This window comes from Thamnophis sirtalis, unplaced genomic scaffold (assembly GCF_051295495.1).
Source record: "Thamnophis sirtalis isolate CommonGarterSnake01/CBP01778 unplaced genomic scaffold, rThaSir2_p1.2 scaffold_6, whole genome shotgun sequence".
In the NCBI taxonomy this organism is placed as follows: Eukaryota; Metazoa; Chordata; class Lepidosauria; order Squamata; family Natricidae; genus Thamnophis; species Thamnophis sirtalis.
The window spans coordinates 23,120,521-23,148,309 of NW_028261386.1; the positions used below are offsets into that span (position 1 = coordinate 23,120,521).

At 43.5% G+C, this 27,789-nt stretch overlaps 1 protein-coding gene across 2 annotated transcripts; it reads left to right on the forward strand.

Moving 5' to 3' along the window:
* The first annotated feature begins 450 nt into the window (after positions 1-450).
* On the forward strand, positions 451-27,789 carry CLU (clusterin). 2 transcript variants are annotated; one of them, XM_087717410.1, is made up of 9 exons: positions 451-584; positions 11,710-11,824; positions 17,009-17,157; positions 19,782-19,949; positions 20,903-21,350; positions 21,851-21,961; positions 24,796-25,019; positions 25,828-26,003; positions 27,556-27,789. In XM_087717410.1, the coding sequence occupies exons 2-9, from the start codon at positions 11,737-11,739 to the stop codon at positions 27,560-27,562; spliced, it is 1,371 nt and encodes a 456-aa protein (XP_087573536.1). In that variant the 5' UTR covers positions 451-584; positions 11,710-11,736; the 3' UTR covers positions 27,563-27,789. The 2 variants fall into 2 exon arrangements, with proteins under 2 accessions (XP_087573536.1, XP_013912775.2); XM_014057300.2 differs by having other exon boundaries at positions 452-584; positions 21,848-21,961.

Genomic DNA, 27,789 nt, shown 5'->3' on the forward strand with positions numbered 1-27,789 from the left:
GCATGACTGCGGTACTGGTACTGGCACGTGTTTATCCACGGTTAATATAAGTCCACCATTAACTACAGCTGCATAGTCGACCATTTCGGTTTCAACCTTCTGAATCCAGGAGACTCAGTGGATCACCGCCGCGTGCCTTCGTGTTAAAAGCAAGGGGAAGCCCTGTAGTAGCAGGCAGCTTTACCAACGGGGGCAATTGCCAGGGACTGAACCGCCGGTCCCTGGCTAAGTTCTTCGCAGTAAGACACAGCGTGCCAAAAGCGCTTGGCGGCTTTTCTGCAGCGCGGGGCCGCTTCCTTCCCACTCTGCCTCACGCAGGGCCCGGGCTGCCCTGCATACAACCGGCAGAAAACGCAGCGTTTCTTGTTTCCGCAGCGGCGGATCGCGGGCGTCGCTTGGCGGCCGCTGTGCGAGATGAGCTTTTGCGGCGGGTTTCCCAGTCAGTCCGGTCGTGCGGAGGGGGGCGGCGGGATGGTGTCTGCCGGTGATGAGCTCAGGACCTGTGGGAGGGGCCGGTGGCCTATATAAGACCTCGGCGGCCACCGCGCCATAGCCTGTCCGGGGCGAACTGCGGCAGAGTCAAGGTGGGGAGCTGGACGTAATGTGAACACCGGGGTCGGGGGTGGGGCGGGGTGGTGGGGTTGGGGGGAGCTTGCCCAGGCTGAGTAGGTACCAACGCTGCAGGACTGGTAGGACTTTTTATCCCATTGCTTAGGGAAACCTCCCAGCGCCTGGTGGAAACATCTCCATACCAAGCAAGAAGGGCGAGCGGACCCAGTTTGGGAAAGTAAATCCCTCGTCCGTTAGATACCGGGAGCTTTTTAAGGCTAGCTGCTGCCGGGGCGTAAAAGCGAAAGGTCCAGACAGCCGGCGGGAGGGAAGCGGGGGTGACGCAGCTCTCCGACTCTCTCCTTCAGGCTGGAACAGTCTCGAAGGTGGGGATCGGAGTTGACTTCGCCTGGATGGAAGAATGACTTGCGGCGATGCAGTTTTCTCTCCTTTCCTTTTGGAAGGTGGAGAAGAGCGTCGCCCTCTCCCTGGCGGGTGCAAATGTAACTTGGGAACGGTAGGAACGCGGGCAGAAGTGGGCATCTCTTGGCCGCGCTGGGGAGAGCTACGGGAGGAACGATGTCCTTAGTGGAGCCGAGGTGGCGCAGTGGTTAAATGCAGCACTGCAGGCTACTGCTAGATCAGCAGTTCAGCGGTTCAAATCTCACCGGCTCAGGGTTGACTCAGCCTTCCATCCTTCCGAGGTGGGTAAAATGAGGACCCAGATTGTTGGGGGCAATATGCTGACTCTCTGTAAACCGCTTAGAGAGGGCTGAAAGCCCTATGAAGCGGTATATAAGTCTACTGCTATTGCTATTGCTATAGTGGAGAGGACCGGGGACCCTGGCTCGAACGCTGGGCTCCACTAGGGGGAAAATGACTGGGAGAAGTAGCCGGTCCGTACTTGCCTGAAAACGGGTGGAGGGCAGGTTGTGTGAGGGGCACCGGTTGGGGAGGGTAGGATGCTCTGGGCTTGGGAGAAACTTAGAACGGGAGGGCGAGGCTCCTAATAATATGCACCTGCTTTGCACACAATGAATGCCCAGCATTTCCACGTAAAAGGTGAAAAAGACTTGGCAACAAGCTCATCTGGTAACCACATACTGAAGGCTTTGCCAAGGCTTCCACCCTCGGTTTGGTTTTTTTTTTTTTTTTTTTGCTTAATTCTTCCATCTTGCAGTCCTGAGATTTCCCGTGAATGTCCCATTTGAGCACTTAATGAGTCTCACCCAGCTGAATTTTGCGGTGAGCTTGGTGATGCCACTTTGCTGTAGGACAGGGTGGAAATTTAGGCTTGGCAGCAGTGACTACTCCTCTTCGTTCCTATTGATATTTTCTTCAGTTCACGTGTATGTTTGTGTGTGTCTGTTGGGGGGGGTGTTTCTTGGTAAGTTGTGGGGCATTTGAAGGGGGCACATTTTTTATTTTCTTTATTTCAGATATTTTTCTGGCCACCCAACTCAACCAACGGTATTCTAGGCAGCATACAACAAGATCAGGGGATGGGTAATATTGCCTAATAGTGAAAGCCCAGCTCTGTGTCTGGTTCTTGTTCCTTTTACACCTGTGTTTCTCAACCTTGGCGACTTTAAATCCTGTGGACTTCAACTCTCAGAATTCCCCAGCCAGCTTTGCTGGCTGGGGGATTCTGGGAGTTGAAGTCCACAGGATTTAAAGTCACCAAGGTTGAGAAACACTGTTTTATACAATGGGTGTGTCCCATTGACTCAAAAGTATGGTATTAAGGAAGACCAAGCAAAGCAAGCAAAGACTCCCAGCTTTTGGAATAGCAGGCTAGATGAGGAAAAGGGTGTTGTGTCCAGGGTGTGCATTTTAAAACTCAGGGTTTGTGTTCCTGGAGATTGCAAACAATTTAGCTTCAAGAAGGCGACCCAAAGGGGTTTTTTTCAACAGGCCACTCTACTTTCTGGAAAGTCCAATTGCTTCTTGAAAAAGCACCTTTGGGACAACCATGACCTGGATGACTGGTAATCTCCGTAGACATTCAAGAAGGAGAGTTCTGCTGCCATGCCCCACTGTAATCCTTAACAGCAGCTTTGTAGTCCTTCTCCTATTATATTGAATTATTCGTGACCCGTCAAAACCGCGGAGGACAAAATCGCACTCGACGAAAGCGCGCATGTGACGTCATCACAGCGCGACGGAAAAAAATAAAAATTGAAATAAAATTAAAGCAAGCCGATTCACATAAAGATAAGGGTTAGGGTTAGGGTTAGGGTTAGGGTTAGGTTAAGGGTTAGGGTTAGGTTTAGAGCGTTAGGGTTACGTTTAGAGTTAGGTTAAGGGTTAGCGTTAGGTTTAGCGTTACATTAACGGTTAGGTTTAGGGTTAGATTTAGGGTTAGGTTAAGGGTTAGGTTTAGGGTTAGGTTTGGGGGGGTTAGGGTAAGGTTTTCGCTTTATTTTTACATTTTTCGATCACAGCGCGATGTTTTCATCGCGCTGTGATGACGCCAAATGCGCGCTTTCGGCGAGCGCGATTTTGTCCTCCGCGGTTTTGTGGTGGAACCGAATTATTGCCACTTGTGAGTGTGCTTATCAGAGTACAAAATGACATGATTCTGTCTCTAGCTTGAAGTCTAACGTTAGATGCTGGGGAAATGAAGCCACGATAAAATGTGCATGGTCATGTTCAGTCCCAGCCAAGGTTAAAGAGTGAATCACTGTCTTATTTGCTTTTTGATCTGCTGATCTGCTGTTCCTGAACTATTGTCATTTTCTTTTCCCCCCATGTTCTATCTTGGCCAGTTTTTCTACTGAAGCAGCAGGTCAATAGAACCGAGAGCTTTATTTCTCCCACCTTCACCCCCTCTTTGCTTATAGCAATGCATACCAGTTTTTTAAAATAAATATTAGACTGTGGGGAAAGGGGGATTAACACTAACCAAAAACCAGTTCCTAGGATCTTATAGGATCTAACTTTTTCTGTCACTTGGGGACTGGAAAGCACAGAGTTTTGAAAACTTGGCAGATCTCCAACATCACCTGATTTGCTGGATTTGGCAGGCGCATAAGCTTTGCGGTCTCTCCCCCCCCCCCCACACCTTCCCCTTTTCTGCCCCAGTTATTCATGGGCAGCTTTTGAAGTTTATCCTTCAGATGCTGGAAAAAGTCTTCCAAGCTTTTAGCTACTAGGGCAAGTTGTTCTTTAAGTGGGACTGGAACTGCCCGTTCTCTAATGATGGGACTGGAACTGCCCGTTCTCTAATAATTACCTTTGTTTTTGTTCTGAAATAGGATAAAATCAGATAGGTGTGCTGGAATATTAAAAAACAAACAAACAACAAGCAAATAATGTTGAACATTATCCCCAGGAACATGATAGAATGTGAAATGATAGCTGTATGTTCTGACTTATACAAATGTACACTTGGAAAGAGATGCTTCTAGGTGGCTGCCTTTGAACCTGAGACAAATGGTCTCACCTTTTGAGTTTGCTACTTATTTTATGTTTGCAGAAACTGTCATATCCGCTGTTACCTTTCTATTCATGAGACTAGTCTTTGTCATCTTTTCTATCATAAGTGATCAAAATACTGGCATCTTATAAGCATCTTATATGTTAAAAAGTCTGCTTGCCTGCTTGCTTATTGCCCTCGGTTTTATTGGGCATAGGCAGATTTCTGTGATGCCTGGTTACCACTGAATTCTAAGCTAAGAGGTAAGAGTTAAGATTTGCTGGTGCCCAATTATGTTTTTTATTAAAAACAAAACAGCCTATAGGAACACTTTGGTGTCATTGTACTTTTCTTGCTATCTCAGCTGGCACCACAGCCAGAAGTTACATAGGAACAGAGTTTTGAAATGTAGAGAAAGTAGATCTTGAGTTAGAAACCAGCTCTGCAAAATATAAAGAATGCCTCCGAGTATATGCAGAAAGCATTTTGTTTCATCCTGAAATAACTGTAACTTAGCTAAACATTTCAGCTTGTCTATAAGGGCTTTCAGATTAAAGCAGAGGTGTCAAACTCAAGGCCCGGGGGCAGGATCTGGCTTGCAGGATAGTTAGATCTGGCCTGCAGGACTGCCCTGGAAACAGCGAAGGACTGGCCCGTAGTGCTTCTGCCATCAAAAACAGAGCTCCGTTTTCACTGGCAGAGGGTTGCAGCAGGCCTTGGCAGCCGAAAATGGAGTTCAGAAGGTCACCACAGGGCACCCCGACATGAGTGACATTGAGCTGGGCATGCCCACCCTGGCCATGCCCTCATGAGGTCAAACACAACTCTGATGTGGCCCCTCAATGAAATCGAGTTTGACACCCCTAGGTTAAAGGATAGTTTTTCAAGGTCGAACTTTTTTTTTTAAAAAAATTATTATTATAGAGGAGTTCCACATATGTCTTGGTTAAAAGACAGAGATCCAGAACTAAAACCTGATTCATACAACTAATATTTATCTTTCTATGTTGTTGCTCTGCTGATAAAGATTCCCAGGCTCAAGGCCAGCTGTAGGGAAGGGAGCCAAATGATCTTGTCCAGGATCTAGTGAGTCTGGTCCGTATCCTTTGCAGGGCCTGAAAGAAAAATTTTCTCTTTTACATAAAAGGTGATATTTAAATAAGGTAACAACCAGTTTTACTTCTCTTTTTCTTGTTTGCAAAGTATCTCAGTACTATCTAAGTATGTGCATACCCACTCCCATGTGCACCGTTCTTTATATTATTCTCTTTCTCTTATCCACTCCTGCCTAGGGAGCATCCTTGAGGCCAGTAAAATTTTAAGGAGTTGTCGTACACACACTTTGAAGCACTGTTTTGAAATCTAAGTGCTGCAACAGCAGCCCTCTTAACACATCCTGTTAATTTCCAGTAATTCACCATTGTTTTTTTAAAAAAACTATCTGCAGTCAACCCCCAAATCTCTCTAAATGGCATTCAGACTCTTTGTGCAAATGAGTAGTAGAGTCATGGGAAAAGGCTCACCTAATGCAAAATTCTTTGAAATGACCACCATCTCTTGTGCCTTTTCTCAAATGTGGGTGGATGTATTGTGTGGTGAGAAACTTGTCTGCAAAGCTAACCAATTAGGTCAGTTCCTTGCTTCATGTCAACCAGCATTGTCTATGCTGACCGTTCACAGCGCTCTAGAATGTCAGGCAGAGAAATCTTAACTGATCCTTTTAGATTAAATTCGGTGATTGAATTTGGGACCTTCTGTATGCACAACAGATGCCTTGACCCTGCTACTTGAGAGCCGTTAACCACAGATCTCGGTCTCCTTCTGCAGACAAAGCCAGCGTGCTGTCTTTCACTGAGCGGTGGCTGTTCCCCTTGGCAGCGCGATCAGGGTCCTGTTTGCTGCTGCTCGTTTCCCACGCCACTAAGGTCTGCGTAGCCAAGGACTTGGTCAGATCCTTTCTCCTTTATACAACAGGAATTAATTTATTGAAAGGATTAAAGCACACTCTTTTCCCCCTTATGTAGCAGCCTCGAAGGGGGCAAGTACTGTAGGAAATTTGTCTAGGAAAATTGATTCATATTCCCTACAGGACTCTTCCTCTGAGACTTCTGTTGGAATGGACTCCATAGCTTTTATGAAGTCCCTATTCACAAGTAACCCATCGCACTCTGAAAAATAGGTGGTTTTATAAAAAGTTCTTGTAACCTATCATTTTAAGGGGAGTTGAACACTAGCAAGACCAAACTCTCCCTCTCCCATTCTCTGTCATTGGGTGGAGGGAGAGCAGTGTAAAGATTTATACTTTCTAACGTACCAACTTTGTCAGTACAATATCAACTCAGAACTAAGTCTTCAAAGTTTTGTGTGGCTTACTGTCAGGAAACTGCTGCAGACTGTTACCCTGAGAGAGAAAGCAGGGATGTAGATGCAAAAATAAAAACAGATGTTAGGAATAATGACATTCATAAATTATTTTTAAAAGGGGCTTTTATTGGAACTGACGAAGAGACATCACCTGCTTTGTGGAGAATGTGGTTGTGGTTAGAGTGCTACTAGCGTGAACATGGGTGGATGTTATCTAAAAACAGAGCCTGCAGCTAATCTTTGTGTGACAAACCCAGTTTAATGATCAAATGTAGCCCCCATTAAGATCACAACAAAGAGTACAGGTAGTTTTTGACTTACAACCATTCAATGAAGTTGAAGTTACAAGGGCAATGAAAACAGTGACTTAGGACTGTTTTTCAAACTCCCAACCCTTGCTTCATTCCTGTGGTCACATGATTCAGCCCTGGATGTTTGCAACTGGCATGTATTTATGACACTTTAGTGGTGGGATTCAAATTTTTTTACTACCGGTTTGGTGGGTGTGGCTTGGTGGGTGTGGCAGGGGAAGGATACTGTAAAAGGATACCTATCCTCCGTGAGCTGCACTGGCTACCCATTAGTCTCCGAATCTGCTTCAAGGTGCTGGTCGCTACCTATAAAGCCCTACATGGCATCGGACCTGGATACCTGAGAGACCTCCTCCTGCCGATTACCTCCCTCAGACCGATAAGATCTCACAGGTTAGGCCTCCTCTGGATTCCATCTGCCAGCCAATGTCGGCTGGCGACTCCCCGGGGGAGAGCCTTCTCTGTTGCAGCTCCAGCCTTCTGGAATGATCTCCCTGTGGAGATCCGGACCCTTACTACCCTCCTGGCCTTCCGCAAAGCCACCAAGTTCTGGCTGCTCCAGCAGGCGGTGGGCTTGTGAAATACCCAGCCCCATGGAAATTGTGAATGTTGCGCCTTTTTTTAAAAATGTTGTCTTGTCCCCTTTCCCTTGTCTGTTGTGAGCCGCCCGGAGTCCTCCGGGAGTGGGCGGCATACAAGACAAATAAAATGAAATGAAATGAAATGAAAATCTCCATTCCCTTCCCATTCCAGGGGAAGGTTACTGCAAAATCCCCATTCCCTCTCAATCAGCTGGGACTTGGGAGGCAGAGAATAGATGGAGGCGGGGCCAGTCAGAGGTGGTATTTCCCAGTTCTTCGAACTACTCAAAATTTTCGCTACCGGTTCTCCAGAACTGGTCAGAACCTGCTGAATACCACCTCTGTGACAGTTACAGTATCCCATCATGTGATACCTTCTGCGACCTTCTGACAAGCAAAGTCAATGGGGAAGCCATATTAACTTAACCACGTAACTAACTGAACAGCTGAAGGGATTCACTTAACAACTGAGGCAGGAAAGGTTGTAAAATGAAGCAAAATTCATCTAACACCTGTCTTGCTTAGCAACAGGAATTTTGAGCTCAGTTGTGGTCATAACTGGAGGACTACCTGTACTTCATACTCATTGAAAAAGACCCACTGCATTCCATAAGTTGATGCTGGTACAGAAATTCATGAAAAGCTTTTACCACTACTACTATTTAATTTAATTTTGTATAACAGCAGAGTATGCTATGTCTCCCGAAACAAGGCACTCCTGTCCCTCTCTTCAACCCAATGCAAAGCATCACTAATATTCTATGAGTTGTTACCAGATGTGTCCAATTAACATTATTGGGCTTTGTTTATTTAAAAAAAAGTTTTGAGGGGAAAAAACCCACTTTCTGTTATTTCTGTTCTGCTTTGTCTGCCTGCTTTGTTTGGAGACAACATCATAAAACGGTGGGTGCTTTACTGGGGCCTCCTCCTCCATGAAAAATTGAGGCCACAGAGCCTGCTTTTGTGACCTCCCACTACCACAGCCCACCCTTTGTAGTTCTCCATGAAAACCATCTGTCCTCTCGCTAGCCTTGAATACAAGTGAGATGGCTCTTATGCAACTCTTCTTTAGTTGGGCACAATAGAAGAGGTTATCTGGAAAGCAAATATATTGGCACAATTTGCTCCCCTTGTCTGGAGAAGAATCTAGCTGGCTATTAAAGTTGGGCAGGCTGGCCACTTTTCCTATCCTTTGTTATGTCATGTGTCCATCTGGGAGAACAGACATGGGGATGAGTCAAAGTCTGCATTGTTCGGTGTCTTTGTGAATCTTGGCAAGATGGTAATTGGTTGGCTTTTTGCAGGCTCTCTCATTGGGCAATGCCATATGGTAGTCTGGTTAGCAATTTCCCTGTTGGTTTTTTTTTAAATCTGCAAATGTGGTTTTTGTTTTTCTGCCTTGGTGCTCTCTGATCTTAGCTGTTTGCTTGCAGATGTTTTGCCTGGATGGGTAACAAATGTTTGCAAGCAAACAACCAAGGTTAGAGAGTTCCAAAAACTCCATAGTTCAGCCTTGAGGTATAGATAATTTCTTCTGCTGGTACTTGAGAATCCCTCTTGATTTTTTTTCTCAGTGGTGTCTTTGAGCTGCCTCTTGTTCAGGGTGGCAGAGAGTGCTCCTCTGGGTGCAGCTGTTTTCTGTTTCATATTTTCCCATCACCCTGCGGCATCTCTGTTTGCCTGAAATCTGAAAACTTTCTTCTGTGGGAGGAATTCTCTTGCTATGTATTCCTTGAGATTTATGGTAGCTGTGAAAAATCCAAGATGTAAACCGTTAGACACCACACAGTGAAACATACATACACCTTTTAATCTGCTCTAGCTAACCAAGGCAAGACCATCCCATTCTATCCCTGTGGATTGCATTACTTGAGCAATTGAATGAGAACATAGGAAAAATATGGTTATAAGTTTTGGCAACAAAGGTGCATATTTTAACTCAGTGTTTTTCAAATTTTGTAACTTTTAAGATGTGTAGACTTCAACTCCCAAAATTTCCCTTGTTGACTGGGGAATTCTGGCATTGAAATCCAAGATTGCCAAGTTTGAAAAACATTGTGTTCTAATTTGTCCTTTTTTGCTTGGTGTAAAATGCTGTTTCCCTCATTGAAATATAATCTTTTTTTTTTGGTGGAATTTCCTTCTTGACTATTGGAGCACTGCTTTTTTTTTTTAAAAAAAAACAACTTGACCCATTTCCTTTTTATGTTAATTGAAGTCAGAGGTAAGAAGGTAATCATAGGTGGATTTGAGTTTCAGTTGTTCAAAGAGAAATCTAGAGGTTTCACTACTATTGAATCTCTTGTCTTTTTAGTAAATGGGTAACGGGATGAGGTGGGGAGTAGAGGAAAGAGAAAAAAAAGGAAGAAAATGAATATTCATATTTTGGGCAATAATCTTTCCCCCCTCCTATGTACATTAAAAACTGAATGGCTGTGCCATATGCCCCTTTTGAACAAGGTAGAGATGTACTGCAGTGGCTGAATGCACATCACTTCAAAGTTTGGTTACATTTAACTTTGATTTTTTCCCCTACATGGCATAACATTAGGTCAATTCAAAACCATGTGGTTAGGTAATGATTCAGCGTATAGTGTAAGCCCAGAAAATGCATTAATTTAATACCTTGGCTAAGCAGGCTGTGAAGCCAATCATGGGATAAGAAACCACAGGGGATTATAGAGTCCAGGTGGTTGCAAAACAGAGCTCAAATGAATTCCATATTTGCTTTCCCAAAACACTTCTCAGCAGCATCTTCATGCCATCTCATGGAATTATGAATACTGTATAATTTCATCAGGTTTCAGGACATCGTTAAACTAAGATTTATAATCATTCTTGGTAATGCAGCCAGTGCTCATGGAATGGAGATGCACAATGGTGGGATTCACATTTTTTTTTACTGCCGGTTTGGTGGGCGTGGCTTGGTGGGCGTGGCAGGGGAAGGATACTGCAAAATCCCCATTTCCTCCACACCCCACTAACCTGCTTTCCAGCTCCGTTCTCCTGTTCAGGGCAACAAAAGAAGATGGGAAGCTGGGAGGCAGCGGGGCGGGGCCAGCCTATTTGCCGGTTCTCCGAATTATTCAAAATGTCCGCTACCGGTTCTCCAGAACCTGTCAGAACTGGCTGAATATCACCTCTGGAGATGCATCACTTTGCTTTTTCCTCTTCCAAAGTGAACTTCTTCTGGATTTCTTGCGAAGGCACATCACCCTGGCTCCAAATGTATTTGTAAGAGCACCAGTTTCCCACTGTGAGGTGTCTTCTTCAAAGAACAGAAGAAATCACAGTGTTTGGACTTCCTGGAGCAGAACACAGACTCTGTGCTAGGACCCAGCATGATGGCCCTACAAGAAGCACTTTGGAAGAGATGGAATGTGACTCCTTCCAGGAGTGCCTTAATCCATCCTGGGTCACTTGGGTGGTTCTTGGGAGAAATTGGCAGTCATTCCATGGAAGGCAAAGACCTTTAGAAGGCAGCATGGTTTTGGAGCCTGTGGACAGACTGGCGAAGCAGGAAAGGCTATATATTGTCAGGCAGACAAAGAATGTATGGCCTCCCTCAAATGTATTTGTCAATCTCCCAGGGGATTATAATCCACAGTCTAAGAAAACTTCAGTTTACTGGTTCATATCTATGCTGACATTGACCTGTTGCTCTGAAGATATCCTGGTCCAAAATGGTTACGGTATTGCCAGTTGGCTTGCCTGAGCTCCCAGTCAGTTCATTTTAGGGACAGCCTTCTCAGCCTGGGGAACATGTTAAATTAATTTTGATGTTGGAAACTAAAGAATTACAGAAGTAATTGGGTATGGAGCAAATCTTCCTGTTTTGGCCTTCATTCTTACCCATGAAGTAGTAAACAACAGCATTGTGTCAGTCAGTCAACACCATGCTTTTATTGTTTTCTGCTCCATTATTTGCTAAAAATTCAAAGCAAGAAATAAAATTCTTGATTTAAAAATTGCTAATCGTGGTCAATACATTGGACGTCATTCCCCGAAAGCAAGTTGAACTACAAAACATGCTTTCTGGCAGAGTTTCAAACTGAAACCAGCAGACTATTTAATTTAAAACACTTCTCCCAAAAGGGTATGGATTCTGTGGTGCAAAATGTATTGCTGATAGCTTCATCTAGTGTGGCTAATAGTCGGGGATGAAACTTTGGGAAGATCTAAGGTTCTGTATGTTGTTCTAGTCGATCATTGGAATGAGAAGTTGCCAGCACTTGTCTGATGGTGATTAACAAGAAGCTGTGTTGCAAGGAACTCCAAAGTCCCTGCATTGCAAATAAAACATCCTATATCTATTACATATGCTATATAGCTTTTAATTTTAATTTCTCCAGAGGAAATGCAGGCTTTTCAATTTCATGTTTCCACTATTTAAAGAAAAATCAATGAGATGTATTGTCTGGTCTCTGTTATTTAGTAGACTAATATGGCTCTCTCATTTTATTTTCCTTTCTTTTTCTTTTTGCAGGAATCTGGATTTCCTTCTATTGAGAAAATGATTCCCACTCTGTTGCTCTCATTGTTGGGAATCTTGGTTTCTTTGCAAGGGGGCCATTGTCTTGTTCCTCCTAATGAGCTTCAGAGTGAGTACATGCCTGTTAATTAGAAATGATGGCTTTCTTCCCCTGGTTGGCAAAGAATTTGTGGATTTGAACTGCAGCCAGTTATGAGCTTTTGGGAGAAACCCCGGGTGGGCTAGGGGTGAATTAGTGGATGTGCTGGACCAGGTCCTTGTCCAGTGTACATGATTTTTGCAACTGCAAAAGATGCCAAAACGTCGTCTTGTGAACCACAAGAGGCCCACACTGGCAAAAAGAGAAAAATCGCTGGCAGCGTTTATAAAGACACTATTTCAGAACCAGCCATTTGGGTCATGAAGTCACTTCCCAGAAGCATGACTCACAGCAGTTTGTAGCTAGTTTGAGCAAAATTAAAGCTGCCTTGTCATTTGTTTTGACCGTGTTGCCAAATTATGCAAGAGGCTTTCAGTCAAGTCTATTTCCCCAAAGGGCAGCAAGGAAATGTTTATAATACCTTTGTGGAAAGGTCCAAGGTTTGTTTAGGAGAAGCAGATGGAAGAAGCGGAGGTGGCTTTGACTTAATGAACTTGAATAGTTTTTTTTTTTAAGTAATATGCATTACCATGAATTATAAGGGAAACAAAAGCTGCAGCCAAAGTAGAAGCAATTTTATAGATGTAGATTAACAGAATTGGACCTTGTAGGACATCTAGTCCAACACCCCACCACACCCACGTCCAAGCAGACCCTGCACCATTTTTGACAGATGACAGTCCAACTCTTCTTGAAAGCTTCCAGTGATGAAGCTCCCACAACTTCTGAAGGCAAAGCTGTTCATTGGTTGCTTATTCTCATTGTCAGAAAATTTCTCCTTATTTCTAGGTTGAATCTCTCCTCCTTCAGTTTCCATCCATTATTCCTTGTCTGTGCTTTGGAAAACGGCTTGACGCCCGCCCCCCCTCCTCTCTGTGGCAGCGCCTCAAATATTGGAACAATGCTATCATGTCTCCCCTGGTCCTTCTCTTCACTAGACTAGCCATGCCCACTTCCTGTAACCTTTCTTCATATGTTTTAGTCTCCAATCCCCTAATCATCCTGGTTGCTCTTCTCTGCACTTTTTCTAGTCTCAACATCTGCCTACAGTTGAATAATACTAATTATTAAATTTATATGCGGCCAGGTTCTTGCGACTCTGAAGGGAGATATGTGTAATGGGAGGAGACATAAACTTAACTTCAGTGGAAAAGCCTATTCTCTCTCTAACTTCATTAAATGTTCTGATATTCTCTTCTGCAGGCACTTCGTATCACCACTCTCCCCCCGCACTCTACCCAGTCCCTTAAAACAATTTGAACATGGTCTACTCGGGTGGGTTGCTGCCGGCGTTACTGCTAGTTCAGTGCACATGTGCTTTGCCTGTAAATAGGTCTGCGCATGTGCAGAACATTAAAAATGCAAAAAAAACAACAACATGTTGCCGCAACCGGAGAACTGGTTCGGGGGCATGGCGAGCCTACCGTCCCTACCTGTTCGGTGACCCAGTTGCAATTTCCACTACCGGTTCGGGCGAACCGGTAGCAACCCACGTTTGGATCTACTGTGGGATTCACTTTGGCCAACCTTGCAATGCGGCAACAGGAACAACAGTCAGAATCCTGCCCTGAGTTGTGTATCCTGGAGGGACACACATTTTCTCATTTCTGCTCCATGCAAAAAATCGCGGGGGGGGGGGAGGGAGAGAGACAGAGAGAAATGGCTTGCATGCTTCTGGCTCACGTCCACATCTTCATTGCAGAGCATTCCAATGTTTGTTGTAGGCAAAAAAATGTTGCAAATACCAGCACTTTGAACCGGAGGTGCTAAATGAAATCTAAAGCCATCTTTCAAACCAAGCAGTGGGTGGGTTTGATGACTGTTGGACAAAATACTATTTTTCGACATCTTTAAATATACAGGTAGTCCTCGACCTACACAGTTCATTTAGTGACCATTCAAAGTTACAACGGCACTGAGAAAAGTGAGTTATGACTGTTTCTCAGATGACCTTTGCAGCATCCCCATGGTCACATGATCAAAATTCATATGGTTGGCAACTGACTTGTATTTATGACGGTTGCAGTGTCCTGGGGTCATGTGATCATCTTTTTGCGACCCTCTGACGAACAAAGTCAACTGGGAAGCCAAATGCACTTAAGAACCGTGCTACTAAAAACTGCAGTGAGTCACTTAACAACTGTGGCAAGAAAAAGGTCATGAAATGCGGCCAAATTCACTTAACAAATGTCTCACTTAGCAACAGAAATGTTGGGCTCAATTGTGGCTGTAAGTTGGGGACTATCTATACCTGTGGCCTAGCGGAGAATAATTGCACTCACCCTTTAAATACTGCTATCTTGAGGGAAGTAGAAATCAAGAACTTTTTTAAAAAAAATCATGGATTTCTTATGTAACAATCCATCCTCCATGGCTGTTGCTGGGATGATGGAAGTTGTAGTCTGACGTACTTGGAAGGTACAGTAGTACCAGGTTGAGGGAGGCTGATGTGGATTATCAACCTTTTAGAAAATCCATAAACAAATCCCCGCTTAGTTATTTGGCATTTGTGGGCCTCTCTCTTTATAAGCTGATCAGTATAAAACAATTGAAAAAATGCTGGTGTTTGTAAAAAGTTATGCTTGTTTCTTATTTACAGTATTTAATGAACTTCTATGCCACCCTTCTCACTGATACAGTGACTCTGAATTCCTTGAAGTGGGGTTCAAGAAAGTGTGTTTATTGTAACTCATATCCTGTAAGAATGAGAAAAAGTGAAGAAGAAACATGCATCAACATAGTCTAATCATTTCCCAGATGAGCAATTCATGTCATGCCTTTCTATTTTTCTTACACTTCTACTTACTCCTCTTGTTATATTTGGTTGTGGATCTGCTTAATGCTGTTGCTAGAAAGCTGCCCTATGCCCTTTGTAACCTGGTCAGCCAGGGTTCTCCAAGAATTGGATGCTTCTCTAGTTCAACTAGAATAGAACAGAACAGAGTAACAGAGTTGGAAGGGACATTGGAGGTCTTCTAGTCCAACCCTGTGCTTAGGCAGAAAACCCTACACGACTTCAGACAAATGGTTATCCAACATCTTCTTAAAAACTTCCAGTGTTGGACCATTCACAACTTCTGGAGGCAAGTTGTTCCACTGATTAACTCTGAAGGGTCCCTCGAAACCTCTTCCATTTCTTCGTAAACTCTTGATTTGAAATGTTCTCGTTTTTCTCCTTTTCTTGCTGCATCATCTGTCAGGATTGCATACGGAAGATCTAGGCTTCATTCGGTGTTCTTGGATGACAGAAAACTGTTCACTTGTCTTTTATTTCTTATTGTTGGACAATTAAAAAAATAGAAGCAATATATTCTCCAATAATAACGTAGCATGATTTAATTCCTAAGCACTGTTGTGATGGGAAGTCTGCTCAGTGCAGGAATCTGTTCTCAAACAATCAGTGAAAGCTGTCATTTCCATGAGTGAACATACAGTATCTGCCATTAGGATTCTTTTTTCTTGATGTGCATGCAAAGTTTGCTTCCATATTTTAAATTCATGGTACTTGCCATGTCTTCCGGAACATATCTGAAAAATTCTTCCTTGTCTTCTATGTGATAAAAGATGTTGCAGATCATTGTTTCTCAACCTTGGCAACTTTGAGATTAGCTGGCTGGGGAATTCTAGAAGTTCAAGTTCATGTTAAAGTTGCACAAAGCTATGCTTGTTTTTTATCTTAAAATGAAAAACCATGCTGCAGAAACTGTATTTTACAGACACCTATCATAACTCATAAAGTCTTTGCTTAAATATATCCAGTACCTTCTCTCCTGGGGAGGAAAGCTATGGCAAATCTAGACAACATACTAAAAAGCAGAGACATCACCCTGCCAACAAAAGTGCGTATAGTTAGGGCTATGGTTTTCCCAGTTGCAATGTATGACTGTGAAAGTTGGACCTTAAGAAAGGCTGAGCGGCAAAGAATTGAGGCCTTTGAACTATTGTGCTGGAGAAGACTCCTGCAAGTCCCTTGGACTGCAAGATGATCAAACCGGTCAGTATTAGAGATCAACCCTGGCTGCTCTTTAGAAGGCCAGATCCTGAAGACGAAACTCAAATACTTTGGCCACCAAATGAGAAGGAAGGACTCACTGGAGAAGAGCCTAATGCTGGGAATGACTGAGGGCAAAAGAAGAAGAGGACGACAGAGAATGAGGTGGCTGGATGGAGTCACTGAACCAGTAGGCGTGAGTTTAAATGGACTCCGGGGGATGGTAGAGGACAGGAAGGCCTGGAGGAATGTTGTCCATGAGGTCGCAATTGGTCAGACACGACATCGCAACTGACAACAATCCAGTACCTTCAACCTTACCTCCATACATTTAATCTTCCCAGATTGTTTATTAATTTGATTGTTGTTGTCCTTTGGCTGCACTCCAGTTTGTCAGAGTCCCTCCTAAAATGAGTTGCCTGGCACTAGACTCAGTATTCCAAGTGCAGCCTGACCAATGCAGAATAGAAAGGAACAATGACTTCTCTTGATCTTGGCACGTGTTTGTCTGATCGATGTGGAGTTGAAGGGAGAGAAGCAAAGAAGAACAATAGCTCTTGATCATACTTGCTGCTAATTCTGGGGCTTGCTAGTGGATCTGAAGGGCACTACTTTGGGGAGGGCTAACTCCAGCTATACAGTATTTCTGCAATGGATTTTTAATATAGTTCCCCAAAACAATGTTTGATTTGCAAAAACTCAAAATAAGACACATCCCTATTAATTGCTTTTAGCACAGTGTATCTGAACAATGTGTTTGCCTCCCTCATCTATATCTACAGTAGAAATTCCCCAGAACTTACCTCTGACTCTTTATAGATATGGATGGCTCTGGCTTGTGTACATTACATTTTAATATGGAGTCTGCTAATAGTACATGAATCATATCAGTGTAACATGCAAAAGTACAGGTTGCATATGTAAATTGTTGGGTAACATATATTAAACCTTACAGATCAGTTTTAAAGTCAGATCACCCAGGAACTAAGTGCTGAAAAGTAACCAGTTCTCTTGTTATGTTCTTGCTTTCTATAAAACGATTTCCATTTTATTTTACAGAACCTAAAACATTCCATATGCCTGTTAATATTGTGCACTGGGAAATAGCATATGAGAATGGTGCTGATGTGGCAATCCCCCCCTCCCCCTTTTCCTTCTTACAGAAATGTCTGAAAAAGGAAGCCGGTACATTGATGGAGAGTTGGAAAACGCTATCAATGGAGTCCGGCAGATGAAGTTGTTGATGGAGCAGACGAGCAATGACCACCAGGAGATCTTGAATAACTTGGAAGACACAAAGAAGAAGAAGGAGGTCTGTTGTCAGCAGGCTTTCTGAGATGCTGTGATTGTTTCCCTCAGTTGGTTCAAAAGTCTTATTGGTTTGCCATTCAAAAAGGGGCAAGGGAGTTCTCTCCCCAGCCTAACCTAGATTCCCAAGTTACAATACAATACAATAGCAGAGTTGGAAGGGACCTTGGAGGTCTTCTAGCCCAACCCCCTGCCTAGGCAGGAAACCTTATACCATTTCAGACACATGGCTATCCAACATCATCTTAAAGACTTCCAGTGTTGGGGCATTCACAACTTCTGGAGGCAAGCTGTTCCACTGATTAATTGTTCTAACTGTCAGGAAATTTCTCCTCACTTCTAAGTTGCTTCTCTCCTTGATTAGTTTCCACCCACTGCTTCTTGTTCTACACTCGGGTGCCTTGGAGAATAGTTTGACTTCCTCTTCTTTGTGGCAGTTTCTCTCCATGACCTACTAGCTGGTAACTCACAAGCTTTGGTTACATTTTTAGTGTGGAGTAGAACTATTGCTATGAAATGACTAGCTCACCCTTCTCCAGCTTAATGTTTACAGAAGATGATTGCAATTTAAGTTGGAACTGCAGTTGCTGGCATTATCTGGCGAGCACCAAGCTGGGAAAGACTTGACAACTACTGTTTTTTCGGAGTATAAGATGCACCAAAACAGTCTGTTTTTCACAAAAAAGGGCCCGGTTTTTTATCAAAAAGGCATGAATAGCCTTTAGGAGGCTTGTAGAGTGCGCCGGGGGGGGGGGGGAGAACAAAAAAAGGCCTGTTTTTCGTGAAAACTGGCCCGTTTTTTGCCAAAAAATGGGCATGCATATCCTAAGTTTAGGAGGCTTATAGAGTGTTCCTGGGGGCTGGGGAGGGGAGGCAAAACACAGACTTTTTTTTTGCTAATTTTGCCCTCCCCAGCCCTCGGGAGCACCCTGAAGCCTCCTAAAGGCTATGCACGGCCATTTTGGTGAAGGGGGAAGTGTTTTGGGAGGCAAAAAATATTGCATTCAGTGTATAAGACGCACCCAGATTTTCACCCTCTTTTTTGAGGGGAAAAGGTCTGTCTTATACTCCGAAAAATACGGTAGCTTGCAGCATCATGTTTATAAGGATAAATAGTGGGAGGGAGGCTATGCAGCTAGCCCCACCCTCTGATATGGTGTGCATCAAGTAGTTTCTTCCCCTTTATTTGTACATTGATTATGAGTGGCAGCAGGGTTTTTAAATTTTAATTAATTTAATTTTGTCCTCATCATGACACATTTAACTTGGATTAACCCATTTCCTGGGTTTGCATATTACGATGAAATACCAACTAACAAAATGGGCTAGGTTCACCTGGCATGCTAATCCATTAAAAAGATAACCAAGTGTAGCACGTTACCTTAAAATAATTGAAAAGCCTTGAAACAACCTTTTTATGCACACTGGTGAACCCAGGCTCTGTATGGATGTCAGGACTACCTTGTTCCATGGTTTTCTTTTAGTGGTGCTGACTTGCTTCTCTCAAGAAAGCCTCTTCTCCAAGTTGTTTGTCCTGGAATCTCATCAGTTCTCTGCAGAGGGTCCCTAATCCTTTTCCTGGCTCTGTGCTCATTGATCCTCTTGGTCTGCCGCTCATCCAGTTCTACTTTCACCATCTTAATCTCCTTTGGATGCGAGATCCCCTTCTCTGCTGCCTACTGGCTCTTATATCGTGTGTTTCCAAAAACAGGGTGCAAATGCTCCAAGGAATTAGGATTTTTCCCCCTAAGCCCTTTGAGTCTTGCACCCAGAGGTGGTATTCAGCAGGTTCTGACCAGTTCTGGAGAACCGGTAGTGGAAATTTTGAGTAGTTCGGAGGACCAGTAAATACCACTTCTGACTGGCTCCACCGCATCTTTTCTCTGCCTCCCGAGTCCCAGCTAATTGGGAGGAAATGGGGATTTTGCAGTAGCTTTCCCCTGGAGTGGGGAGGAAATGGAGATTTTACAGCAGTGGTTCTCAAACTGTGGGTAGGGACATCTTTGGGGGATCAAACGACCCTTTCACAGGGGTCGCCTAAGACCATCGGAAAACACATATTTTTGAAAAAATACGGAAAACATAAAATAATTTTATGGTTGGGGGTCACCACAACATGAGGAACTGGATTAAAGGGTTGTGGCATTAGGTAGGTTGAGACCCACTGTTTTACAGTAACCTTTCTCTGCCATGCCCACCAAGCCACACCCACCAAGTCACGCCTACAGAACCACTAGTAAAAAAATTTGAATCCCACCACTGCTTGCACCTAATTGTTGAAACTGAATGTCTATGGAGATTTCCAGTCCTCCAGGTCATGGTTGTCCCAAAGGAGCTTTTTCAAGAGGCAACTGGGCTTTCTGCTTTCTGCTTTGAAGAAGCTTTTTGGATGAGAAGTGAAATGTCTTTGGAAAAAAAACAACAGAAAGTCCAGCTGTCTTTTTCAAAAGTACCTTTGGGACATGTTGAAACTGAAGGGAACTCACCTGCTCTTTCCACCTGCTCTTAATCTTCCTTTTCTTGGTCTTTCTTCCTTTTCCACTGCCTTCCATTCCATTCCAGCTCTAGTTCCTCTTGTTCTATTGCTGGCCCTTTAGGAAAATCCTAATGATCCTATTTCCTCTGCAGGAAGCTATCCTCATTGCAAAAGATATGGAGAAGCAACTGAATGAACAGGAAGTGTGCAATGACACTATGCTGGCTCTCTGGGAAGAATGCAAGCCATGCCTGAAGCAGACCTGCATGAAGTTCTATACTCGGACATGCCATAGCGGTGCTGGCCTGGTTGGCAGGCAGGTGAGTGAGCCACGCGATGTTGCTTTCTTAGCCTTGGATTTCTGGATAACTGCAGTTTGGAGATTCAGGTGAATCTTGCAACCCTCAAGGTATCGTCTGAGCTGAGCCTTATGGCTGAGGTGTCCCAGGATACAAAATTAAAATCTGGATAAGCCTCACTGAAATATGTGCCCCTTCTCTTGATTGAAGAATCCACATTCAAGAGCACATTCCAAATTTGGAAAAGGTTAAGTCCATTTGAAAAGTTGCCGTTCAGGATTTTTAATAAAATACCTGCCTTAAATGATCTCAGGTCAACCAAACTTTGGCACCACCTGTTCAATCATACAAGCAATTGTACAGCCAGCTGTACAGGAAAGTGAAACCCTCTACATCTAATAAATTATTTCCCCTCTCAAATAATGGCCTAAACTCAATTTCCTGGCTCTTCAAATTCTCCGAAATGAACTTAATCACATTCTGATGTAGCTGGGAACCTTTATTCTTCATTCTCCTTTGTTGGAAGTGGGTTACAGATCAGATCATCGGGTGCATTGAGCTGAATGCACAGGAAGGAAGAGAGTTCTCTTGAAAGTATTTGGCTGAAGCTTTTTCCAACCTGATCCTGTTTGAGGTCTGTATCACAATTCCCACTAGCTGTACTACTTGGGGATAATAGAACTTGTCCAGTACACCTGGTCATCACCTTAAGGAATGCTGATTTAGAATTTAAAAGTAAACTTAAATTGATTCTGGAAGGGAATGGATAGGGTGAAATCATGGATGACTCTGGGTTTAAGGGCATGGCGTTATGACCTATGGAAGCTTTACAGACAGTTCTGATAGATAATCCCTCTCTTGATTAACTTGTGAATTCTTACCATACTACTTTTCTAAGCAGTTTATTGTTTGTTTTCTAATTACAATAGCCTTTCAATTGGAGGGATCTTATGATTTGATACTTTTTCCTTCAGCTGGAAGAGTTCCTGAACCGCTCTTCTCCCTTCTCCATTTGGGTGAATGGGGAGCGCATCGACTCCTTGATGGATGTAGATGAAGAACAGGGCCGGAGGTTGGATGATCTCGAGGAGCGCTACGGTCTAGTGGAAGATGGCGTGGACGACCTCTTCCAAGAGAGCAGTCAGGCGTATGAGAAACTCTCCCCCTTCTTCCAGTGGCCATTCGGTGGCTTCCAGGATAGCTTCCACAGTATCCGCATCCCATTCACCCGTTCCCGGATTGCCAGGAATACGCGCCCTTTCTCTCAGTTCTTCAGCAGCCCCCATCAAGGTTTCTACCAGATTTTCCAACCCTTCTATCAGATGAGCCAGCATTTCTTTCAGGATGCTGAGAAAGGCATGGAGTGGGACCCCCCGGGTCTAGGAGGAATCCCTGAGTTTTCTTTTGATCAAATCCCAACAGGTAAGGTGAGATCCTGGACTGCCGATTGAGCTTGGCCACTGGAGCTCTTTCAAACACCTATATTTGCCTGCCTACTCCCGCCAGTTATACAAAGGGAAACAAGTTTTACTGGGCATAAAAAGGGGAGATGTAGTTTTTGGTACCTAGCATATTCCCAAGGATTGAAGAAATACTTGCTTGGTTCATAATCATAGTAAGCTCCTTGTTCACCAGCAGACTTAGTGTCTTTGACTTGTCATGGGACAAACTCATTTGGCAACTTGATGGTAATGATTAGCAAGGAGGTCTCCTTTCCCCTCCTCTATTCCCCCCCCTCCCAATTTCCAATATGGCAAGGTAAGGTCCCTCTGCCATTCCCACTGTGCTTTGCTGCTCAGGCTGTCAAGAACAGTTTGATGGTCTTCATTCTTTCAACTCCAAATCGTGTCCCAAGGGTGTGTGCATGTGTACTATAAACGGGGGTCTGTTGTGATGTCTGCTATCATTCTTTCTGTTAGCAGCTCCAGATCGCAATGACAACCGGATGGTGTGCCGTGAGATCCGTCACAATTCTGCTGGCTGCCTGAAAATGAAGGAAAAATGCGACAAATGTCAGGCAATCCTGGCTGTAGGTAAGTGGAAGAGGGTGAAATGGAAGGCAGAGACTCGTTTTGCAGCTGACAACCATGGTTTGATGGGATCGTTGACAAACATGATTTATTAAAAGAGCCGTAGCGGCGCAGTAGTTGGAATGTAGTATTGCAGGCTGACTCTGCCCACAGTCTGAGTTTGATCCTGACCGGTTCAAGGTTGACTCGGCCTTCCATCCTTCCTAGCATGTCTTATTTTCAGGGAAACACAGTAGTTATTTTTTTATTTATAAATGGGCACATTATATTATATGAGTCATGGTGGTGCAGTGGTTAGAGTGCAGTACTACAGGCTACTTCTGCTGACTGCCGACTGCCTGCAATTTGGCAGTTCAAATCTCACCAGGCTCGAGGTTGACTCAGCCTTCCATCTTTTCTTTCCGAGGTGGGTAAAATGAGGACCCAGATTGTTGCGGGCAATATGCTGACCTTGTAAACTGCTTAGAGGGGGCTGTAAAAGCACTGTGAAGTGGTATATAAGTCTAAGTGCTATTGCTATTAAAGAGCATCAGTTGTGCAGGTAGACTTTAATTTACACCCATTTGTTTAGCAATTGTTTGAAGGAACGCTGGGCATTGAAAACGGTGGCTTACAGCTGATCCCCACACTTACGACTTTCGTAAGATCCCCACAGTCCCAAGATCAAAACTTGGGTGCTTGGCAACCAGCATGTATAGGTAGACCTCGACTTAACAGCAGTTCACTTGGTGATCAGAGTTACAAGAGCACCGAAAAAAGTGACTTATGACTGTTTTTCACACGACTCTTACAGCATCCCTGTGGTCATGTGATCAAAATTCAGAACACTTGGCACCCGACTCATATTTATGACGGTTGCAGTATCCCAGGGTCATGTGATCCCCTTTTGCGACCTTCTGACAAGCAAATTCAATGGGGAAGCCAGGTTCACTTAACTAACCGTGTTACTAATATAACAAGAGCAGTGATTCACTTAAGAACTGTGGCAAGGAAGGTTGCAAAATGGGGCAAAATTCATTTAGCAAATGTCTTACTTAGCAACAGGGGGCTCAGTTGTGGTCGTAAGTCGAGGACTACCTGTATTTACAAGGGTGCAGCATCCCAGGGTCATATGATCACTGTTAGGACTTTCCCAGACCATTCTGACAAGCAAAGCTGATGGAGGAAGCAACTATACGATTCACTTACCAACTGTAGTGATATTCTTAACCATGGCAAAAAGGTAACAAAATTAGGCGCTGGTCCAATTGCAGCTGTAAGACAAGAATTGCCTATACCAGTGATGGTTAACCTTTTCGGTACCAAGTGCTGAAACTGGAGCATGTGCTCACCGGAGTGCTGGAACCCGCAAGGGAACAGCTGACTGGTTTGCATGCATGTGACGGAACCCGGAAGAACAGCTATTGATGGCACGGGTGCCCACAGAAAGGGCTCTGTGTGCCAACTCTGGTATGCATGCCATAGGTTTGCCATCACAGACCTATACAAAGCAAGAACGGCTGGGATTTTCTTGTGCACATTTTCAATGCCCTTTGGGCTTACCTAGATGGCAGCTACATCTTATGGCTTGTATATCTTTTATTTTTCATTCACAATTGGTAGGAAATAGCATCTCCAATATTTGGGGGCTTGCTACTAAATTTTGGCGGTATGATTTTGGCTGGGTTGCAAAAAAAAAAAAACCATTGCAGATATTCGCCCATCTCTGGGCTACTGAAAGAAAAGTTGTTTTTTAGATGCAGAGTTCTTATAACTTGTTTCCTTTTGCCATCATGACATTTGGTTGTGTTCATGTAACAACTTGTTTCAGTTACTGAATTAATTCATCCCCTACATTAATTATAAATTAAGCTAATGGAGGTGGGTTAACATAATGTGCTAAATGTCATAAAAAACTTAAAATGGACGAAATTTAATGTGCTGCATGAATGCAGCTACCTGTAACTGATTTAGTTAAACATAGAATGCGAATATAACTTTTGTGTTATGCTGATGCTATTTTTAACTTACATCCAATGTCAGGGTTCCAAATGGCATCCAAAATTAAATCAGAGTCCGAGGCAAAGTATTGCTCAAAGTTCCAATTTATTAAGAGAGTCATGTTGGCACATCTGGGAAAACCCGAATCTGAAAGCTTCCCGGTTTCCCCCACCCAGTTGAAAATTCATGCTCTTGCCCCCACACCCACAAGTCCATCACATGGTCCAATCTTCCACTGCCATGATGGCAGTTCCACCCATCCAGTTCCAGTCAGGTGCAGAGGTGCAGAGACAAAGGATGACCTTGGTTTTCTAGAAAGAATTTTGTTATGGCTACATCGCATCTCACTCCTACAATCCCCCCTCCCATTTTCCCACAAAAGAAACAGCATAGTAGAATAATAGAAAGTGTGGCAGGCCAAAGATCCAAAAGGAAAATGGCTGCAGGTCTGACATCAAACTTATCAGGTCATTGACTGAGATGGGTGGTTAAAGAAATTGAATGAATGAATGAATGAATGAAGTAGATTTCTAGTTTTTAGTTGAAAATAGAAGTATGGTGACTTTGTGAAGTGTTTGCAAGTGTCACAGCAGGAGAAATTCATAACCAACCAGCCTTGACTGACCATAAGAAGCTAAGCCAGGTCAGGCCTTCTTTGTCCTTGAATGATAGATCACCTGAAGATCCCAGAACTGAGAAGATAACAAAACATCCTGGAAAAAAGCAGTGGCCAAAACCACTTCTGTACCATTTCTGAAACTCCTTATATGGCCTGTCCTTACAGTCACATCAGGAAGTCTTCACTTTTTTCATACCTGGATCTGCTTTTGCTCTCCATCTTCTTCAAATCCATACAGATTGCTCCCAGACGGATCCAGGTCAGAGACAAATGAAGGAACGCTTTGATGATGCCCTGCGATTGGCTGAACGATTTACCTGGAGATACGATGAAATCCTCAAGGCTTTCCAGGAAGAAATGCTCAACACCACAGCCATCCTGGATCACCTCAACCGGCAGTTTGGCTGGGTATCTCAGCTAGCCAACCGCACCCGGAATGACAAGCTTCTGAAGGTTATCATGGTAGGTTATTGACTGCATTTCCCCCACTTGCTTAATTTGATTGCTGACTTAGCCCCTTCACTGGCTTTGTAAAGTCCATTAAGTTATAAAGTAGGCAAATAGCTGTGTGCACACAAACTAAGCGACAAACATTTTAACTAACATTAACATGTGTGAATGTAGCCACTGAGTCTTCCACCTGCATGTAAACATATTTGTTTACATCCATTAGTATGATGCCTATTTGCCAATTCTAGGTAGCTTCCAATAGGATTGTAAAAACATCAGTAATTTAGTATCATACAGCATCTCAACTCTTTGCCCTTCTGAGAAGTTGCCTCCTATTAGATGATAGCTTCTTCTACTCTGAAGTTTTGCCAGAAGAGAGTATCAAAATGCACAGCAGGGAGGAGGAGGCCATCCTAATGTCAGAGATGGAGGATAGGGTATTCCAGAATGGGAACCGCTGCTGAGAAAGTTTGTTCCTGAGCATCCTCCCTTCTAACCTTTGGGAGTATTCTTAGTATACACCTATGGACATAGCAAATGGGCAGCTTCTACCTGCTTGGATATATTATTTCATTGTAGAGGGATATCTGGGATTGCAAGATTGTTTTTAAGAACTGCTGACTTACCCAAAGAAGATCAGGTATTCTGCTTGAATAAAAAACAGAGAGGAATTGGATTTATCTCTCTCTCTACTTGTTGTGTTTCGTGTTCATAGACTGGTGTGGGTGGGTGGTGGAAGGCAAACTTTTTGCCCCATTAAAAATAACTAGAATTTTGATAGGTTCAGGCACTGCTAATGCTTGGTCCTCCTCTTTTAAAGGTGAAACCTTCCAGTCCAGAAGACACATCCCAAACTCCTGACACTCAAGTGACTGTCAAGGTCTTTGATTCTGAGCCCTTCTCCTTGACTGTGCCAAGAAGTGTTCCTCTGGATGATGACAAATTCATGGATATAGTGGCCAGGGATGCCCTGCGTGAATTCAAGGACAATAAAGTGTAAGTGTGAAGCTGGGGAGATTCAGTAAGAGTTAGGATAGTCTCATGAGCTCAGGGGTATGGAAAACAACCACATTTATTTAAGATCATTGTATAGTTTCCTTTATGGCTGTCCTTATATAAAGTGGGTTGTACCACTTCTGTCTACAAGAGAAGATCTCAGTGGGTTATTTACCTGAGAGAACCATGTTGGGATAGTTAGTAGAAATATTTGGAAATATAAACAAAAAGAAATGCCACCAGTTGTCCACCAAACATTGTTCTAATGCTTTATCTTATCTTTATCTCTAAGGAGTAATCAAAGGCCAGGCACATTTTCTGTGAGTGACAAATGGCAGCAAGAAGATTGAAATCTCCCATAGTTGCTTTTGTCCATACAGTACTTTATTTAAATATTTATGGAGATATTTCTCAGTCCTCCAGGTCATGGTTGTCCCAGAGGTGCTTTTTCAAGAGGCAACTGGACTTTCTGGTTTTTCTTTGAAGACTTTTCTTCAAGAAGCTTCTTCAGTTCTCCAGCCCAGCCATTCCCCACTATCCTGTCGGTGCTGAAGGAGCTTCTTGGATGAGAAGTGAAACATCTTCAAAGAAAAACCAGAAAGTCCCGTTGCCTCTTCGAAAAAGCACTTTTGGGACATTTTATTTAAATAACTGCCATTAGTGGCGAATTGAGAATTGGAGCCCTGGTGGATCTTGAGGTCTTAAGGCCATGAAAATCTATAGTGTCCTAAAATATCATTAATTTGAAAGAAATCCATAGGAAGTGCATGAATATCCTTTTTGGATAAGGATGTTTTTAAGAAAACATCAGAGTCTACAAGAGCAGAAGGTCAGTCCCAACCTCCTCTTTCTCAATATTCAACTTGCAGACTTTGTGTTAAATGAGATATACACTTATTTTTTATCCAGGAAGACTAAATATGTGTGCATTTGAGGTGAGACAAACAACATTTCTAGATCTCCAAATTGATGATTGTTTGGGGAGGGAGACTTTGGATTTATACAAAGTGGCAGCTAATCTACTATACAGGTAGTCCTCAGTTAACCAAGGCAGTTGGAATGGGTACCTCACAGGACACAATTTTTAAGTGAATCACTTGACTGTGCTGGACTCACAAAGTCAGTTCTGCTGTGGTTGTTCAACCTGTGATCATTAAGCACAACATTCCGTGACTGCAACTTGCAGCTTGCTGTGATTTCTCCATTGACTTTGGAAATTGGCTGTGAAGCTTGTAAATATTGATCTGCAGGGATGTTATAGCAGCTGCAAGTTTGAGAACCAATGGTAAAATTTACTTTTTCAGCGCCATCAAAAGTTTGAACCATCACTAGACAAGGCAGTCATTAACTGAGGACTAACTTGTATAGGATAAGTGTTGAACCAATCAGTAACTGGGGGTGCCGTTACACACACACACACACACACACACACACACACACACACACGTCTCTATACTTTGCCCTCTTGTTATTTGATGATCTGTCCTAGCATTAGGAAATTCCTTTTGCCTCTGGAATCATACATTCTTTTTTTTCTCCTTTTATCAAACAGAGAATAACCCTGCCTGCATTCTGGATCTCAGGCCATGACAAGGGAGAGCGAGAGGAGCCATAGCCCTTTTGGCCTCCCCGACTTTCCGCCTCAGTTCTCTCACAGCGCCACAAGGGAGCTTTGCCCACCAAGCCCCACCTATCCGCCTTTGTAGTTTACACTGTATTGCCTGCCCTATTTTTGCTGCTGGGTCATTACAGATGCACAAAATGAAATAAAAAGTTCTAGGCCCAA

What these genes read in the sequence shown, in the direction of transcription:
- CLU (XM_014057300.2), top strand. Translation starts at nt 11,737, where the DNA reads ATGATTCCCACTCTGTTGCTCTCATTGTTGGGAATCTTGGTTTCTTTG. An exon ending in CTGGCCTGGTTGGCAGGCAG is followed by an intron (nt 19,950 to 20,902) that starts GTGAGTGAGCCA and finishes TTTTTCCTTCAG; the next exon opens with CTGGAAGAGTTCCTGAACCG. An exon ending in AGCTTCTGAAGGTTATCATG is followed by an intron (nt 25,020 to 25,827) that starts GTAGGTTATTGA and finishes CCTCTTTTAAAG; the next exon opens with GTGAAACCTTCCAGTCCAGA.